At 42.9% G+C, this 19,609-nt stretch overlaps 1 protein-coding gene across 3 annotated transcripts in view; it reads left to right on the forward strand.

Moving 5' to 3' along the window:
• The window catches only part of gli2a (GLI family zinc finger 2a), a 431,013-nt gene extending 414,966 nt beyond the window's left edge, over positions 1-16,047 (forward strand). For all 3 annotated transcript variants that reach the window (XM_070875288.1, XM_070875289.1, XM_070875290.1), the window contains 3 exons: positions 2,175-2,456; positions 11,353-11,686; positions 12,380-16,047. In XM_070875288.1, coding sequence (XP_070731389.1) covers positions 2,175-2,456; positions 11,353-11,686; positions 12,380-14,901 — 3,138 coding nt within the window. In that variant the 3' untranslated portion in view covers positions 14,902-16,047. The remainder of the gene's footprint in view (positions 1-2,174; positions 2,457-11,352; positions 11,687-12,379) is intronic.
• Positions 16,048-19,609: the final 3,562 nt, after the last annotated feature.

The raw sequence follows: 19,609 nt of genomic DNA on the forward strand, positions 1-19,609 counted from the left end.
GTGGGCCTGGACACCCAATCAAGGTAAAGTATTCTCATTCATAATAATGGGAACTCCGTAAGTAGGAGTTCTCATTATGAAAAGCACCCCCCCACCCCCCCAGCAGCAAAACATAAATAAAAAACATTTTAAAAACTCATATGTTTCACATTAATTTAAATTAAAGTTAATAAATGTGTTAGAAAAAATATTTATTTTATTTTAGTGTTGTAATTAGGGTTTAAAATAAACTTACCTTAATGGGCAGGGTTTTCAACAAAGTGTTTTAAAATTTTATTTTTATATGTTTTAAAACTCTTACGCTGGTAAAAGTAGGCTATGCACATGCTTTTACCAGGTGCAAGAGTTTTAAGACATTCGCTGGGTAAGAGATGGGCAAATACCGCAATCTTGCCCATGCGAATGTCCTTGCTGCCAACATGCCAGAACTTGACAGATCGGAAAAGCCAGTTTTCGGCTCATGCGCATCGCACGCCGAAAACCAGCTTTTGCGATGCCTCCCCGGGTCCGTACAGACCCGGGAAGGCCGGAATTTCAGGCCCAATATCTTTTATTCCTAATATCTCCTTATGTGGCTTAAAGTCAAATTTTGTTTGACGTTCTTGAGGAGCAACTTGAGACGCTTTACTATGTTAAAAGTGTTATATGAATGCAACGTTGTTGTTGATAGGCTTCTGACCTGTGGTCAACATGAGATCAGGAACTCTGTAACATAGGGTTTCAAACCCACAACTGTGTTGCAGTGGTACTAATGAATAGTGCTTCATAAAACTGTACCATCAGATCCCATAAAATAACTTTACTTTTCACTCCAAACCAATAGATTGGGTTTCACGCTGTCCTTTGATGTGGCTTTCCTTTATACTGTTGGCCCATTTGGAAAAAGAAATGGAAACAAACTTTTTGTACTGACTCAATAGTAGTTTTATCAGCGGTTTATTTCTTTTACATGAAGATGTACCAGTGTGGGGGCGAGGGAATCAATTCAATGCTAATTCTGTGAAGGATAGTTCCTGTGTGGAAATTCTCACTAAATTCAGCTTTCATAGGAAACAGTGGTCTGGTATCTGTAGCACTGGACTCCAATTCTGTTGCTTATGGTGGGTGGAGGGTCTATCCTTACTTGCCTAGCACAGCTACGAACTGCCATAGATGCCAGAATGAGAGACAATTAAACTGTGTCTCTGGTTCTCTCCTGGCAAGAGATGAAAAAGCAGAAGAGATGGACAGGAAGGGAGTGGGGAGTGCGCAATAACTATAAAACCGAGAGAAAAATAACCAGAAGCATTCGCGTTAAAAATGAATAAACAAGGAAGTGAAGTAGAATTTTGTATTACCCATAAGCTTGGGTCAAAAAATGGCATCAGCCTGCTTCTTGATGCATAACTCTCAGTTATGAACCTCCCTTCACTCTCTCACCTGCAAAAGGTCTGTATCCTCTCTTCCCAACTCCCATGTAAATCAAACAGACCTATGAATATCCCTATAAAACTCAATTCCCATTTTCAAAAGCTATTCATTCAGTTGCTTTTTAAAGGCATCAGCTGACCGAGATTGAAGCACCTTTTCTGATAGGCTGTTTCATGTGTTCATTGTTCTCTGTGGGGGAAACAAAATTCTTTTCATCACTAATTGTGCTCAAGGCTTGTGAAATTTGTGTCATTGCCCAGAAGGGTGTTAGACTCGTGGAATAAGCTGTCAGCAAAGGAAACTGAAATCGATAATAAAAAGTAGTTCAATTTGATATATTCCAAAGAGCTGACAGTAATGGTGAGAAATCAGGTAAATGGGATCAATATGAAAAATGGGAAGGGTTGTTCAGCCAGGTAATAGCTTGTTTTTCTTAAAGCTTCTTATGATCCAATGACTGGGAGATTACATAGAATTTTACAGCATAAAAACAGGCCATTCGGCCCAACTGGCCTAAGCTGGTGTTTATGATCCACATGAACCTCCTCCCACTTCACTACAAGTCATATTCTTGTATTCATTTCTCCCTCATGTACTTATCTAGCTTCCCCTTAAATGCATCTATGCTATTCGCCTCAACCATTCCATGTGGTAGCGTGTTCCACTCTCTGAGGAAAGAAGTTTCTTCTGATTGGATGACCATCTTACAGTCATCATAAGATCATTTGCTTGTCCTTGTCTGACGCTGTTTATTCTCCTTACAGAAACCGTATGTTTGTAAAATTCCTGGTTGTACCAAGAGGTACACGGACCCCAGCTCCTTGAGGAAACACGTGAAGACTGTGCATGGGCCAGATGCCCACGTGACGAAAAAGCAACGCAACGACATCCATCCGAGACCCCAACCGACCAAGGAGCCCGGTGACCATGAAGTGGCCATCGGCCATGGCAACAGAGCGGCTGAGGAAAAGGCCGAGGCAAACAGCACCAGTGGGCGCCTGGAGGATTGCCTGCAAGTGAAAACCATCAAAACTGAAAATTCCATGGTAAGTCCAACAGCTGGTAAGAGCACAAAGCACTAACTAGTGACAAATAGCAGCAGTGTCACAACGATTAACCGCAAAACCCTAATATAATTAGATTTGCAAAGAAAATATTAGTCACACAAAACAGAAGGACACCAATTGACCCATTGTGTCTTGCATACTAATTAATATTTATCCCCAAAAAAATGGTCATTAAAGATACTCGATCGCAGGAAAATCCAGATTGGAAAACCACAAATGTAACGCCCCAATTTAAGAAAGGAGAGAGTCAGAAAGCTGGAAACTATAGACCAGTTAGCCTAACGTGTCATTGGGAAAATGCTGGCGTCCATTATCAAGGAAGTAGTAGCAGGACATTTAGAAAATCATAATACAGTCAAGCAGAGTCAGCATGGCTTTATGAAAGGGAAATCATGTTTGATAAATTTGCTGGAGTTCTTTGAGGATGTAACGAGTAGGATAGATAAAAGGGAACCAGTAGATGTCATGTATTTGGACTTCCAGAAGGATTCGATAAGGTGCCACATAAAAGGTTACTGCACAAGATAAGAGCTCACAGGGTTGGGGGTAATATATTAACGTGGATAGAGGATTGGCTAACTAAACACATGGGGCGATCCCGTCCGAACTGACCCCCGTCCGGACAGAATTCCTCATTGGTGCCAAGCCCTGAAACCTCCCTCGGGAGCCGGCGCCTCACAACTTGATCCTCCTCCGGGAAATCCCCTCCGTGTCTTTTCAGTTCTGCGCGGAGGGGATTCCTGTACGGGCTGCTCTTGCTCACTCTTCACGTTGCCATCCTCGTCTGCCATACGGAGAAAGTGGGGGTCCCCAATGTACTGCACTCTATGTGGGAGTCCTCCCTCTACTTATTGGGGACTTAGCCTGGAGGGTGCTGCACAGTCCTGTGCAATAAGTTTTTAAGTCGGTTCATGGGCTCACAGGCCATCTGTAATTTCTGCGGTCTAGAGGAGTCCGTGTTCCATGTATATGTTGAATATGCGAGGTTGCAGCCCCTCTTCCAATATTTGGAGGGGCTGCTCTTCAAATTCTGGTTGCACTTCAGTCCCACACTCCTGATCTTTGGTCACGCTATGCGGAGGGGAGTGGGCAGGTCGGAAGGCCTCCTCGTAGGACTGCTCCTGGGCATGGCCAAGGGGGCCATCAACCGGTCCAGGCAGCGGGTGGTCGAGGGGGTCGTTCAGCCCGATTGCCTGCTTCTTTTCCACGATAATATCCGAGCCAGGGTGTCCCTGGAGATGGAGCACGCGGTGTCCACTGGTACGCTCACAGCCTTCCGCGAGAGGTGGGCGCCGGAGGGACTGGAGTGCATCATCACCCCCGGCAACCAAATTTTAATTTGATTTATTTAATGTCAAAAGTTAATTTGTTTATTGTGACGGGTTTAGTGCTCCCCCCCCCCCTTTAATCAGAGGGCACTTGTATAATTTGTGTTTTTGGTGCCCTCAAAAAAAACTAGGGGGTGTAGTTTCAGAATAAAACAGAAATAAGGAGGAATGTCTTCTCTCAGAAGATCGTGAATCTTTAAGATTTTCTACCCCAGAGAGCTGGGTCATTGAATATATTTGTGGTGGAGATAGGCAGATTGATCAAATCAGCAGCCATGATCTTATTGAACGGTGGAGCAGGCTCGAGGGGCCAAATGGTCTACTCCTGCTCCTATTTCTTATATTCTTATGTAACGCATATCTGAAAAGTCAATCATTCTGCGTTAACAAGATTTGTAGTCATGTAAATTAAAGCTAATATTCAACCATCTGATTGATGCATTGATACTTGTAACCTTGGCTCTTTCAACCTGTAACTTCTGCACTGCATCAAATGTCAGATAGGGTTAAAAAAAAATCTGTATTTGTTATAAAACTGTAACTAAATATTTAACCTATTTTATGTCTTGGGGAGGGTTATTAAAACTAGTTTCATGTAAATACATGTCAAAATATTAACAGTCAGATTTTCATGTGGGCCCTGCATCTGACCAGACCTGAACCCGTCTGGATTTACAGGTTCATGTCGTTTACATGGCAGGGTGCTCCCCTGATACAGGCTCATGCCTGATGGGGCCTAGTACCAAGGCAGTGTTCAGGGCTTTCTTGGTTTTTTATTCATTGGATGTGGATGTCACTGGCATTTATTGCCCATCCAACTGAATGGCTTACAAAATCATTTCAGATGTCAGTTGAGAGTCAATCACATTGCTATGTAATCTGGAGTCACATATAAGCCAGATCAAGTAAGGGCAGCAGATTTCCTGCCCTAAAGGGCATTAGTGAACCAGATGGGTTTTTACAACAATCCAGTAGTTTCATGGTCACCATTACTGATATTAACTTTTTATTCCAGATTGATTTAATTGCATTTAAATTCCCCAGCCTGCCATGATGGGATTTGAACTCAGATCATTAGTCCAGGCATCTGGATTGCAAGTCCAATAACATAACCACTATGCTACCATCTGGGTGATATCGAAACACAGGAGTCAGAGAGACTCCAGCACTAATTCCTGACCCTATGTCCCTGTAAAGTAAAAATGGCCTTGACTTTAGATCCAGGGAAGTTGCTGCCTGTCCTTTGGTGAACCTTTCATTTGAAGATGAACTGGACGTAGGGCCCAAGGCTGTCAACTTCTGGATAAGTCTCAAAATGGACGCCCCAGTAATGGATGAAAAGAAAAATGAGGTGAGAGGGAACCCAAGAAACGTCCCCTCGCACTTCATTTAAAGACCTGCCTGCAGCTATTATAGACACAGGCACCCTGCCCCTTCCTCAGGGGAAGCCCCATAAATACCAGGCCCTCGCAAAGGAGTAGAGACCTGGGTCATGGGCCATCTCCCTACTTCCTGTGTTTTCCAACCAGGCAGTAAGCAGGAAAATCTGCCCCAACAAATGTTTAAAAGGGAGGCAAGAATTTCGTCGATGTTAAGTTACTCCAGCAAGATGCCAGCTGGGAATTGTGTTAAGATGTCGCAGTTTTGAGCTGAGGTATTTATTGCACCCTGCATGTCTCTTACATTAACAAGAATGTGAAACTAACCCACTGTGACTCTCTACTAACCTACTAACAGTGTCTTCTCCTCTTCCTCTGCTGCTGACTCCTGTGTCTGTTGCTTTGTTTGCTGCCTCAATGTTCTTTCCTTCCTGACTGTACCTTCCTAAGGACAGTCGGTACTAAGGTGAGCAAAGTAAAGGCTACTTAAGCACCTGTTTTGCTATAATTTGTCCTGCTTTATGACTGTACTAAGCATGCAATTGATGACAATCGATGACACCCTGTTGTAAGTGCCAGTGCATCAACACCACTGAAGTCAGGTGAGCAGCTTTTCAGGAGGGGTAAGGAACGACATTTTAGAAATTGCTTTGCATCTGCCAGTGCAATCTGTGACAGCTCAAGGGTATTATTTAAAGGAAAAAGTCAAGACGGGTATGAATATTTCTATGAAATGGAGCACTTTTAGATTTGTCTAGAGAAGCATGGCAGTAAGCATAATTAGTTACAGTACTTTCGGGAGAAATGAGACGTGGAACAGTTTGAATTGAACTGTCGTATAGGACACATTATCTAAACAACTTATAGAAATACAGTTTGTAAGCATGAACTCAAAATCCTTCATATAAGTCCTTGCTGAATATAACCCATCCCTATTTTCTGAGCACATTATATAAATCACATTGGTGCAAGATTGTACAGTGCTGGTTTATAAGTTATTGGCCTGTACTTAGAAGGCTCAACCACAGTTTTCAGATATAGACATGCACACCAGATTTGATAGAGTTGTAATTCAGAACGTTACAAAAATAGTACAATTTTTGCAACACTGCTTGAAATAACTACCAACGTGAACACTTATTTATAATAAGGGTAAAATACAGAACATCAGAGAATCGTACAGCTCAGAAGGAGGTCATTCAGTCCATCGTGCCTGTGTCTCTTTGAGAGAGCGCATGACTCTTTGTACTTAACAATTTGCTCCCATTTTATAAACTTTCTGTCCACCTTTCGTCACACATTGTTTGGTCAATTGACCAACTCCGAGCCGTCTGCTAATGTTGACCTTGACCATGCCTTCAGTTGCCACTCAAACTGCCCTGAGATAACTCATCCCCCAGTGTAACTCCCCTCCCAGTCGGGCTGCATCAGGTCTCTGCATGGCCCGTCCACAGGACAGATCGCCTGAGATTAAGAGCTTGTCTCTTGGTGAATCTTGACAATTTGTACTCGCCCCCACTTGGAGAGATCCACGACATAAAACAATTGTCAAAATGCTGCGCAGTTTTAAAATAGTTTTTTTTCTTAAAATCATAGCACCCCATAGTTAATACAAACAATATTTCTATTTCTATTTCAATGTGGAGAAATGCGAAGTTATCCACTTTGGTAGGAAAAATAGAAAAGCAGAATATTTTTTTAAATAGTGGGACATTGGGAAGTGTTGGCATTCGGGGGACCTGGGTGTCCTTGTACATGAATCACTGAAAGTTAACATGCAGGCACAGCAAGCAATTAAGAAAGCAAATTGTATGTTGGTCTTTATTACTAGAGGATTTGAGTATTAGAGTAAAGACATCTTACTGCAATTATATAGGGCCCTGATGAGACTGCACCTGGAGTATTGTGTACAGTTTTGGTCTCCTTACCTAAGGAAGGATGTACATGCCATAGAGGGAGTGCAACAAAATTTCACCAGGCTGATTCCTGGGATGGGGGGATTGTCCCATGAGGAGAGATTGAGTAGACTAGCCCTCTATTCTCTAGAGTTTAGAAGAATGAGAGGTGAATTCATTGAAACGTACAAAATTGTTACAGGGCTTGACAGGGTAGATACAGGGAGGATGTTTCCCCTGGCTGGGGCGTCTAGAACCAGGGGTCACTGTCTCAGAATAAGAGGTCAGCCATTTAGGACTGAGATAAGGAGAAACGTCTTCATTCAGAGGGTGAATCTTTTGAATTCTCTACCCCAGAAGGCTGTGGAGGCTCAGTCTTTGAGCATATTGAAAACAGAGATCGACAGATTTTTGGATATTAAGGGAATCATGGGATTTAGGGATAGTGCAAGAAAATGGAGATGAGGTAGCAGATCAGCCATGATCTTATTGAATGGCGGAGCAGGCTCGAGGGGCCGAATGGCCTACTCCTGTTCCTAATTCTTATGTTCTTATCTGAGGATTGGGAAGGAGTTAAGACGTTAAAAGAAATATATTTACCCAGAGAGTGGTTAGAATGTGGAACTCGCTACCACAGGGAGTAGTTGAGGCGAATAGCACAGATGTACTTATGGGGAAGCTAGATAAGCATATGAGGGGGAAAGGAATAGAAGGATATGTTGAAGGGGTTAGATGAAGAGGGGTGGGAGGAGGCTCGTGTGGAGCATGAACACTGGCATGGACCTATTGGGCTGAATGACCTGTTCCTGTGCTGAAAACACTTTGTAACTTTGTAAGAGAAATGTCTGTTTCCTCACAAAGGGGTACAGCCTCATCATTTTCATCAAAATGTCATTGTTGAAATGCAATCACTTGTTCGATGCAAATTCCATCATTACATCTAAGTGTTCACTGAACAGAACATAGGGTCTGGTAAGCACTGTGTAAGACTGTGTCCCCTATGAACCTTCTTCCTGTAAGCTCCAATTCATGGATATACTCAAGTTTTCACAGCAGAGGCCAATTTCAGGGACCCTCAACTCACTGACCTTTTCTCTTCAATCCTGTTCCCACAAGTCGCTGAGATAGAACCCGGGGTCAAAGAGCCATGGTCAGCTGCGGAAACGTACACAAACCCCGCATTCCAAAAGTTGACCTCCGCTGTGAAAGCTTCAATAAGTTGATACACCAGTGATAATATTTATGAATGGCGCAGGCTTTCCTTAATATAATGTTGCTAAAAAAAAACTGCTGTATTCCTGTTCGGATGTACTTACCTTTTGCCCTTTGCTTGATAATCCAACTCCCACTGAAGTAGAATTTTACTGGTAAAGATGTGTGTTTCTGTGTGGCCATATCATTTCAATGTATTTGAAACTCTCACTGGTATTGGGATCAGAGAGGGGAATGCTGTTCTTTGTCCACAACTCAAACCACTTCCATCGTGTTTGCACTGGGATAGGACCAGCACAGTTTGGGTGGGAAATGGTGACTTTAGTGTATTTTTAAAACATGTCCTCCTATTAACAAGTAGATCAGAAATGGCCCATCTGTGTTGTTCCCCTGATAACCTAGTGTGTAACAACAACCACTTGCATTTATATAACCCTGTCCCATAGTGTTTGAGGTGTAAAGGCTCCACTGAACAAATCAAGGTCCCTGGTTGGAGTACCTGTCTGTGCTGAGTTTGCTAATCTCAGCTAGTGAGTTACAATTGGCCTTAATATTGCTCTTTTCATTTTAACTATTATTTTAACTTCCATTATTGGCTGTAAGGCGCTTTGAACGTCCTAAGGACGTGAAAGGTACTATATAAATGCAAGTCTTTCTTTCTTTAACTTTCATTCTGTTTTCATTTCAGGCGTCCTGCATCTGCAGGGTTTATTTTCTTTCTCCAATTTCCTCCATATTCCTGCCTTTATCATGTGTGTGCCTGTCCCTATAGCCCGTAGCTTTCCAAAGATCTTAGCTATTTTAAGGTTCTTTTGTTGATTTAATGTCTTTCAATTGCCCAACAGAGCTATCCTATAACAGTTTTCTCTTAAAAGCATGTTTGCAGGTCGCTCAACCCATTACCTTCCTCTGTGTGATTGGATTAACTATTGTTTCTACCCCTACTTCTCTCTTTTCCTTCCCAACTTTACAAAGGGGCTTGCTTATCTTTCAGTTCTATACAGATACTGATTGTTCCTATCATGTGTTCTGCAAAGTTACTTGACAATCTATAATAAAAAAAAACATTTTTTTAAAACATCCAAATTTACTAATTTAAATATATATTTTGAAACTATGCTGGAAAATGGCCTTGGGAATCTGAGTGGGTTAGGGTGCTGATTGATGGGATGAAAGCTCCCTCTGATGGCTATGGGTGGGTCTCTGTGAAATGACCTTGAGCTGTCACAGCCCAGTCCCTGTTCGGCACAGGAACTAATCGTCACTGGGTAAATCATCTCGGAGTCATGAGGACAGCTGCTGTGGGTGCAGAAGAAATTTGCACTTGTACAGCAGAGTGCGATTCTAAGTTAGGAATTAAGCCTCATTATTGGACAGAGTAGAGAGAGATTGTTTGGATCCTGCTGTGCTAATATCTGACTTGCCGATTCCCCTTTACTTCATTTACCGAGCCAAGGGACCGTTTTGATGGTTCCCCCTACGACTTTCCACTTCCCACTGCCGGCATTGACATCATTCCCACCAGCTTTGGGGTGGGAGTCGTGTCGGGGCGTGTAAATGGGACCTGGGACTTTGGCCCCCGATTCCCACACCGACTTAAAATTGATCCTTTGGTATCTAAAGTGGAAAGCTGCCCCATTTCTCATCATTAATATCCTTTGTCTTAATAAGCACAAACACAAATACTATACACATGCTAAACAATAAAGAGAATAACCTAATGAGTGCAGCAAGGCAACTTTCAAGGCTTTGCTTTGCCTAGCCTGCACGTACTTGGGCTTGCGGTTGCAACTGCAATGTTGGTTTAAATGATGTCTTTAAAAAGATATTGATCTCGGGCTGGATTTTGGGCTTTGACGTTTTTGGGGCGGATATGGTGACGGGCGGTAAAGTTTGCGTCCGGGAATAGTTTGTGCCTCAGTAAACAAGATTGGGCAACTGGGCCCTGAGTCAGGGGGCACAGCACTAAGGGAGGTGTTATTACACCTCTCTTAGGGGGTTAGGATGGGAAACTCCCGAGCTAAAGAGCCGGGCCGGGAGCACTCCGAGAGACGCCTGGGTAGGGGGGAAACTAAAAAGAAAAAACCCCACAAAAACATTCCCAAAACATTGCCCACGCCACCACATGACAAATCGCAAAAAAAATTATAAGAAAAAAAAATCACACTTGCCTTAGGAGTCCATTACTCACCTCTCTGCTGTTGGTATCGTTGGACCGCCTGATTTCCCAGGCATTCACTGCGGGGTGCACTTTGGGACGCAAGAGTCAGGCAAAAGTCAAAACTCGCACTGGTGTCGCAGCTTTTCCAGCACCGCCGCTAAACTGGACCCGAGGATCGCTGCGGGGCGCTGGAGGCTGACCGCCCGGCCAAAACACTTCACTGGCACCATTGTCGCCGCTCCGGGGTGAAAAACGGGGTGGAGAGGAGCTAAAAATCTGCTCCATACTTTCCTGATGGCTCAAGAGGCTCTGTCCCTGAGCCACACAGACCAGGAAGGTCTTGGTTCCAATTCTCAACTTGTACTGAGTTAGCTCAGTGAAACTTTAGAAGCTCCAAATAGGAGCTGCAGCCAGCCCTCCTTGATTAGAGAAGGGGCAATCAGCCAGGCTACGTGCTCCTGATCATGGTACAGTGACTCCCTCTGTAGTGGACTTCAGGTGAGGTCAGGATCTGGCTCTGTTGCAATGCCCTTCATAATTGGAGAGGCGGCTCACCACCACCTTCTCGAGGGCAATTAGAGATGGGCAATAAATGCTGGCCTTGCTGGCGACGCCCACATCTCATGAATTAATTTAAAAAAGGATGGCGCTGATTGTGAAGGCTCACAAGTGAATAATGCCCACTGAGCAAGCTAGTTGAGAGTTACCATTGCCTAGGGCTTTTGTACCCCAGCAAGGAATCAATGCCTTCGGGAATGGAAGGATTAAGAAACTTGCAATAATTGCTGTATTGCACATAGCAAATGTTGACCTAATATTGCAAACAGTTGTGTGATCTTTGTGCCCATGTCCATCGATGCTGATTGGAATCCTGAAAGAATCTATTCTTTATCACCTCAGATGTATCAGTCCAGCCCTGGTGGCCAATCTTCATGCAGCAGTGAACCATCGCCACTTGGCAGCACCAACAACAATGACAGTGGAGTAGAAATGAACATCAACAGTGGAGGTAGCCTGGGAGATTTGACCGCATTAGACGATTCCCCAATTGTGGACTCCACTGTTTCATCTGGAACTTCAGCAATCAGCCTTCAGTTGAGAAAGAACATGACAGCATCCCAAAGACTTGAGCAACTAAAGAAAGAAAAATTGAAGCAGGTTAGAGATATTCCTTCATGGGCAAACCCAGTGCCACCAGTCAAAAACACCAAGCTGCCTCTCATTCCCATGAATGGTAAGTTGTTTTTTTTTTGGTCTTGGCTAGATAGTAGAACCCTTTGCAATTTGTTTTTATAAACTTCACATTTTAAAGGTAACAATTGGTTTGGTTAAATATTTACATAGAATTGCGTAGCATTACATACAATTTACAGCACAGAAACAGGCCATTTGACCCAACTGGTTTGTGCCACTGTTGATGCTCCACACAATCCTCCTCCCACCTTACTTCATCGAACCCTATCTGCTTATCTTTATTTTCAAAATCCCCACAGGGCCTCGCCCCTCCCTACCTCTGTAATCTCCTCCAGCCCCACAACCCCCCCCGAGATATCTGCGTTCCTCTAATTGTGCTCTCTTGAGCATCCCTGATGATAATCGCTCAACCATTGGTGGCCGTGCCTCCTGTTGCCTAGGCCCTAAGCTCTGGACCTCACTGCCTAAACCTCTCAGCCCCTCCACCTCTCTTTCCTCCTTAAAACACACCTCTTTGACCAAGCACCTGCGCTAATTTTTACTTCTGCAGCTCGATGTCAATTTTTAAAATCTCATAATACTCCTGTGAAGCGTCTTGGGATGTTTCATTACGTTAAAGGCGCTATATAAATACAAGTTGCTGTTGTTATCCTTCTATTCCTTTCTCCTTCGTGTACTTATCTAGCTTCCCCTTCATCGAGCAGAACTTAATGTGCGTGTTATATATTTTCAGGAACTTCACTGGAGAATTCAAGTACTGGTGGTTCTACTGCTGTGTTGCCTAACCCCAGAATTATGGAACTGTCCAACAGTGAGATCACAGTTTTGAATCAACTGAATGAGCGCCGTGACAGTAACACAAGTACCATCAGTTCAGCTTACACCGTCAGTCGAAGATCCTCTGGCATTTCCCCTTACTTCTCCAGCCGCCGTTCCAGCGACGCTTCTCACGTTGGTGGCCGTCCAAATAACATCAGCTCTGCTGACTCTTACGATCCCATCTCCACTGATTTATCACGGAGATCCAGTGAGGTCAGCTACTGTGGTGGCCTGCTCAACCTTACCCCAGCTGAGCAGTACAGGCTGAAGGCTAAATATGCTGCTGCAACCGGAGGACCACCACCAACACCACTGCCAAATATGGAACGAATGAGTCTGAAGGCAAGAATGTCTCTCCTAGGTGAAGGCCCCAGTTCCATGTTCTCTCCCTTTCCTCCTCCTGCTGCTCAAAGACGATGTAGTGATGGCGTTCCGCGTGCATATGCGGCGACAGGGCTGAGGCCTCACGAAGTGGTTGGCAATACTGCCCGGCGGGCGAGCGATCCCGTCAGGAGAACCGCTATCGATCCCTTGTCCCTTCCAAGAGTCCAGCGCTTCAACAGCATGAACAGTATGAACCCACTGCCGTTGCCGCCAGCAATGGACAGGCGACACTTCAGCCTTCAAAACGGCGCTCGATCGGATGGAAGCCTCCACAGGTGTGCCTACTCACCTCGCCCACCAAGCATCAGCGAGAACGTTGTCATGGAAACGGTGGCGGGTGACATTGATGCTCAAGCTGTTGAGGATGATATAATGCTGCCCGACGATGTGGTACAGTATATCAACTCTCAGGAAAATCGATTGGCTCAAGATAATAACTCGTTAAATTTTACTGGCCAAATGCCGGGTTTCCAAGAAAATTTAAACATGCAGAATCAGAATATGTATGTCCAGCGTGGAATGGCAATGGTAGATGGAAACATGAATCAGTCAAGTGCTATGATGACACAATGCCAGATGAGTCCAGGGAGTCAACCATACCAGGGATCATCTAACATGGGCAAGAACAGCATGCCGGTTCAATGGAACGAAGTAAGCTCAGGTACTGTTGATGTCATTCCTGATCAGTCAAAGCAGCAGTTCTCCCGATCAAACTTGGCAGTAGTTCAGCAAAAGCAGATGTTTGACCAATACCAGAATCTCAACTCCGCTCAGCAGACTGTGGCAATGAATCAGAATGAAATGACTCTCGCACAACAGGGTTTAATGCAAAGAGGTATTGGTGTGAATGGACAAAGGATGAACTATATGCAGCAGCAGCAACACCAACAGCAGCCTCAACAGATGGGCTTGTGTCAGAATGCTAATCAACCTCTCAGCCCGCACCAGACTTTTAATCAGTCCAACCAAATGCTTAGTCCCAACGTTGGTAACCGAACCCTAAGCCAAACGTCTTGCAGCAATATGCCAGTAAACAATATCATGGGCTCACCTGCGGCGACAGATACACAAGACTTTAAGCAGATCACAATGATGCAAAACAAAGATGCCACAATCAAAAACTATGTACAGGCCCAGCAGGTCCGTGCGCAGATCCATCAGCAAATGACGGCCGCGAATGAGGTGCCAATGACGATGAACGGTTGCCGTGGGAGAGGGGCACCAGGGCAAGGCATGCACATCGCAAGCCAACAGAACTTTGGGTCTCACATCCAATCTGGCAGGAATCCAGACCGTCTTACCTTTGCTACTCATGGAGGTTTAAACCAAACTAATTCCCATTTCAGTCCAAGTCAGCAGAATTTCAGCCAACCAGGACAAAACGTAATGAATTCTGTTGGGCACAACTTAAGTCGTGGAATGATGCAGCCCCATCCTCCACAGGGCTCAAATCCATTAGTAAGACAGCATGGTCCGATTAATTCTTTAAACATGCAGCAACAAAGTTATTTGCAAAACCCACTCCAGATGAATGGCATGAGCCCTGGGCATGGACAATCTGAAGTGAGCCAAAATCGGCCTGGCAATCAGCTGTCAATGCCGCCTCAACAGTGTACTAATGATGGTTCAAACAGCAACTTGATGTTTTATTCTGGTCAGATCCACATGTATGAACAAAATGGCAACTTCAGTGGCCAAATGGACTGTGCTATTCAGCAGCAACAGCGTCTGTCGGGTGTAAAAGCTACGGCAATGGCCTCACCAGGCACCAACCAGGTATCGAGCACTGTAAACTCCCACAGTCTAGATCATGCACAAATAGATTTCGAGGCTATCATGGATGATGGCGACCATTCTAGCTTGATGTCGGGCACCTTGAGCCCGAGCATTCTGCAGAACCTCTCCCAAAATTCCTCACGGCTCACAACTCCCCGGAATTCTCTGACTCTGCAGCCCATTCCAGCCGGGTTGACTAATATGGCAATAGGGGACATGAGCTCTATGTTGACTACCTTGGCTGAAGAAAATAAATTTCTTAATATGATGTCTTAAATGTTCAAGAACTGTAATGAACATTTTCGGACTTCAGAGTCCAGCTGGCTTCAAAGCGTGATGCTTAAAAACATAGATTGTTTCGAAACATTAACATTCCTGAAGAAAGCAATCTTTTTTTTAATAGACTTTGTATTTTAATGTATAAAAAGAAACCTTTATTCTGCAGAAAGAGAATCAGGACGTTTTACAAAGGCTTATATATTTGTGAATAGGGATTTCCTGCTGTGTTTTGAAGAAATAGCTGGTGGATTGACATGTTACATCAAGAGGTGTGTTATTTGAAACGGGACCCTTGGTTTGTATGTTTTTTGTTGCAAAGCACTGATACTGTACACTAGACCAAACAGGCAAGGGCACAAACCAAACACTGCCCACTTCTTCCTTGTAAATAGTAGATGTGTGCTTTCTTGTATTTCATTAATGTGAACTCCCCAGTGTGTATAAGTCAATGTCATTGAAAAGTGTTCTAGTTCGGCTGAGGTGAAAAGAACGAAAGGTGCATTGACAGGTACCATCAAAGCCATATTGTATACTGCTTCCTCTTCCGAGTTTAGCTCTTAATTATTCCGCATCTGGTAAAATATCATTATAAAACCTCATGGCAATGCAGACTCGATAGTTTGTGAACATTGTTCATTGTAAATGATACGGCACCGAAAAGCTAGGAATGCCCATATTATAGCATCAAGAAGTGCCTTACTATGCCATGTTATTTTCAAATAGTGAAGGCATTCTTTCAGTTTAAGACATTATGGAAACAGTTTCCAGCAATTTGCTTGTAATATGGCAGTGCTTTGGTACTATGCTAGTTAACACACAGTGTTTTAATGAAAATAGTTTCTTTATGTGTGACAATTATTGTGAAAGATATGCAAAACGTCTTTTCAATATATATGAGCTGAAATGTGTTCTTTGTTGTGCGTTCTTAGTGCATAAAGCATCTCATGTAAAGAAATTTCAAACATTGGACAACCATTCCAGTCTGTAAATATACAACATGTTAAAACTGTGTTTTGAATAAGAGCGCCGAGCTGACTATTTTTGATCAACATGTAGCCTGGACATTTCCTGTAACCAACTCCTTTCAGCACACAGAATAGATCTAGCGATCTAAATGTATATACACTTTTTGTACAATAACAAACTTTTCATTAATAAAAGCAATGTTGAATGTACATCATTTTGCTTTTTTAAACCACAATGTGAGGAGTGCAGATGTTATCACTTACTCCACAAACAATTGTCACACTTGACTAGTGTAGTTCAGTGAGAGTGTCCATCTTATTTACATTGGGTCCCCAAGTGGCCAAGTACTGATTGCTAATATTGGCTAAGGAGTTAGGATAGCCCTGTAATTATCCGAAATAAGGTTACATCTTTCTTTCAGTCAGCAGGACAGGTAGGTGGGAACTCAGTTTAACACCTCCCCAAAGTTCAATGCCTTCAACAATGCATAGAATCATAGACTGATCCAGCACAGAAGGAGGCCATTAGGCTCAGTGTGCCTGTGCCAGCTCTTTGTCAGAGCTATCCAATTAATCCCACTCCCCTGCCTTTTCCCTGCAAATTTTTCCCTTCAGGTATTTATCCCATTTTCTTTTGAAAGCTATTATTGAATCTGCTTCGATCATCCTTTCAGGCAGTGCATTCCAGATCATAGCAACTTGCTGCGTAAAAATACTTTACCTCATATCGCCTCTGGTTCTTATGCCAATTAACTTAAATCTGTGTTCTCTGGTTACTAACACTTCTGCCACTGGAAACAATTTCTCTTTATTTACTCTAACAAAACAGCTCATAATTGTGAATACCTCTATCAAACCTCCCCTTATCCTTTACTGCTCTAAGGAGAACAACCCCAGTTTCTCTCGTCTCCACGTAACTGAATTCATTCATCCCCAATACCATTCTAAGAGGACTAGCGGATAGTTAAACTATATTTAAGAAGGGAGATCGAACATGTCCATGGAACTACAGACCAGTCAGCTTAATATTGGTGGTAGGAAACATAATGGAATCCCTACTAAAGGAGAAAGCAGAACATTTAGAACTCAAAAATATAATAATGAATAGTCAGCATGAATTTCACCCTCTTGAATGTTTTGAAGACTTAACGGAGCGAATAGACAAGTAATGCAGTAGATGTAATTTATCTAGATTTTCGAAAGGCCTTCAATAAAGGTACTTCATAATAGATCAGAGAATGTGGAGTCGGGACAAGTAGCAGAATGGATAGCTAGCTGGCTTCAAGACAGAAAGCAAAGAGTAGGGGTAAAAGGTAGCTACTCACAGTGGCAGAAGGTGGGTACTGGTGTTCTATAAGGATCAGTGCTGGGACCACTGCTGTTCCCAATTTATATCAACTATTTAGACTTTAGAATCAAAAACACAATTTATAAATTTGCAGATGGCACCAAATTAGGGGAGATAGATAATACTGAGGAGCACTGCAACAAATTACAAGAATACATTAATAAACTTGCTGAATTGGCAATTTAAATTCAACATAGATAAATGTGATGTATTACATTTTGGTAGGAAGAATAGGAATGTCCTCATTACTTGGAGGGTGCGAGTCTGGGTGAGGTAGAGGAGCAAAGGGATCTTGGAGTACAAAGACACAAATCACTAAAAGTAGCGACACGGGTTAACAAGGCTATAAAAACAGGCACTAAGGTTTATTTCTAGAAGGATAGAATTGAAGAGTAGTGAAGTTATGCTAAACTTGTATCGAACCTTGGTTAGACCACACTTGGAGTACTGCATATAATTCTGGTTGCCATATTATAAAAAGGATAAAGAGGCACTGGAAAGGGTGCAGAGAAGATTTACAAGGTGGATACCAGAAATGCAAGGACACGCCTATCGGCAAAGGATGAACAGGCCGGATCTCTTTTTGCTTAAGAGAAAGCTGAGGGGTGACCTAATTAAGATCTTTTAAATTATGAAAGGTTTTGATAGAGTGGATACAGAGAGAATGTTTCCATTTCTAAGGAAAAGCATAACTAGAGACCATCAATATAAGATAGTCAACAAGAAATCAAATAGGGAATTCAGAAGAAACGTTTTTTACCCTAGATAAGCATATGAAGGAGAGGGGAATAGAGAGTTATGCTGATAGATTTAGATGAGTAAAGATGTGAAGAGGCTCGAGTGGAGCATAAACTGGTTGGGCCGAATGATCTGTTTCTGTGCTGCATATCCTATGTAATAAATCTCCTCCACACCCTCTCCAAGACCTTGTGATTCTTCCTAAGGTGTGGTACCCAGAATTGGCCACCATACTCTAGCTTAGGCCAAACCAATGTTTCATAAAGGTTTAGCAGTAACCAATTTAGCAGTTCTTTGACTGTCACTATTGCTTATGAGCCATATGCAGACTCACTTAGTTCATTCTTACTCTGCTAATCTGCATTGCTTCTCATTTCCAACAATTGATTTTAAAAATCTTGTTTTTATTATAAATCCCTCCATGACCTCTCCCCACCCAATCTCAGAACCTTCATCTTTCACTCACTTCTCTCTCCTGTGTCAGAACTTCTATACATCCTCTCCTTTTACTCCATTGTATTGGCAGAACTTTCAATCATGAAGGCTCTGTACTCTGGAATTGTCTTCCTATAGCGCTCTGTTTTTCTACATCTCTATCCACCTTCAAAAATCTCCTAAAAACTCTTCAGCTAAGCTGTCAGTCACCTCCAAATGTTCTCTCAATTCCTGCTGGGTATCTGGTCCCCTCACCCATTCCCAACTCTTGGCATTCTTGCCTCTTAAGTCAGAAGGTTGTGGGTTCAAGTACCACTCCAGCGACCTGAGCATATAATCTAGGCTGACACTCCAGGGAGTACTGAGGGAGTGCTCCTGAGGTGAGAGTTTAAAGGATTCCTTGGATTAATCAAAATCTCGTTGGTAAAGAAGGTGGAGTTTCTGGAAAGAGTGAATCTTTTTTATAGACTCAGGAAATCCACAAACCTGGAACGTAAGAAAAGAGGAGCACTAACTGGTAAGGTTTCATGTGAGTGGGTAGTTACTACTTCAGGAAGGTATGGGTAAGTTAAGGAAAAATTCTGAACAAAGATAGTGAGATACGACAATGGGATCCTGAGCCATGATCTGCCCCTTCACAATTCATCAGATATAAATGAAAGGTCAAAAAAGGAAAAACAAATGTTGGTTCGTATTAGAATAGAAGAATCTGGAAATGGAGGGAAGGGATAGCTCATGGGAATACAGTAAATTAATGTGCCATTATCATTATTTAAGAGCACCTACTCACTAGAGGAAATCATGGTGAAAAAAATGAATGCTAATGTGGTAGTGTTGGAGGTGGCTAAAATTAACATCAATCCTAAGTTAACCCACTGGGTAGGCAAGGAAGGGGGGGGAATCTGAATAATGGGTCTCTAATATTCTTGAATGGAGAACACTAATTTTATCAGGCAACTTCCTAGAAGTTAAACGGATTATGTAGCCCAACAAATTGAAGAAGTATGTAAAATGCCATTATGAAGACTAAAGTACATCACAATGCTCCAAGAAGTTCACCTGAAGCAGGATGAGGTACCAAGCCCAGATTGTTTGGGGAATAGAGTTTGAGACTTGTTTGAGGAATAGAGCTGAGGTAATTGCATTCTACTATGGTGTGATGTGTCATTTATGATGCTAGTGATGAGTTGTTATTGATGGCAAAAAATATTCATTTGGA

The sequence above is a fragment of the Pristiophorus japonicus genome, chromosome 3, assembly GCF_044704955.1.
Source record: "Pristiophorus japonicus isolate sPriJap1 chromosome 3, sPriJap1.hap1, whole genome shotgun sequence".
NCBI lineage: Eukaryota > Metazoa > Chordata > Chondrichthyes > Pristiophoridae > Pristiophorus > Pristiophorus japonicus.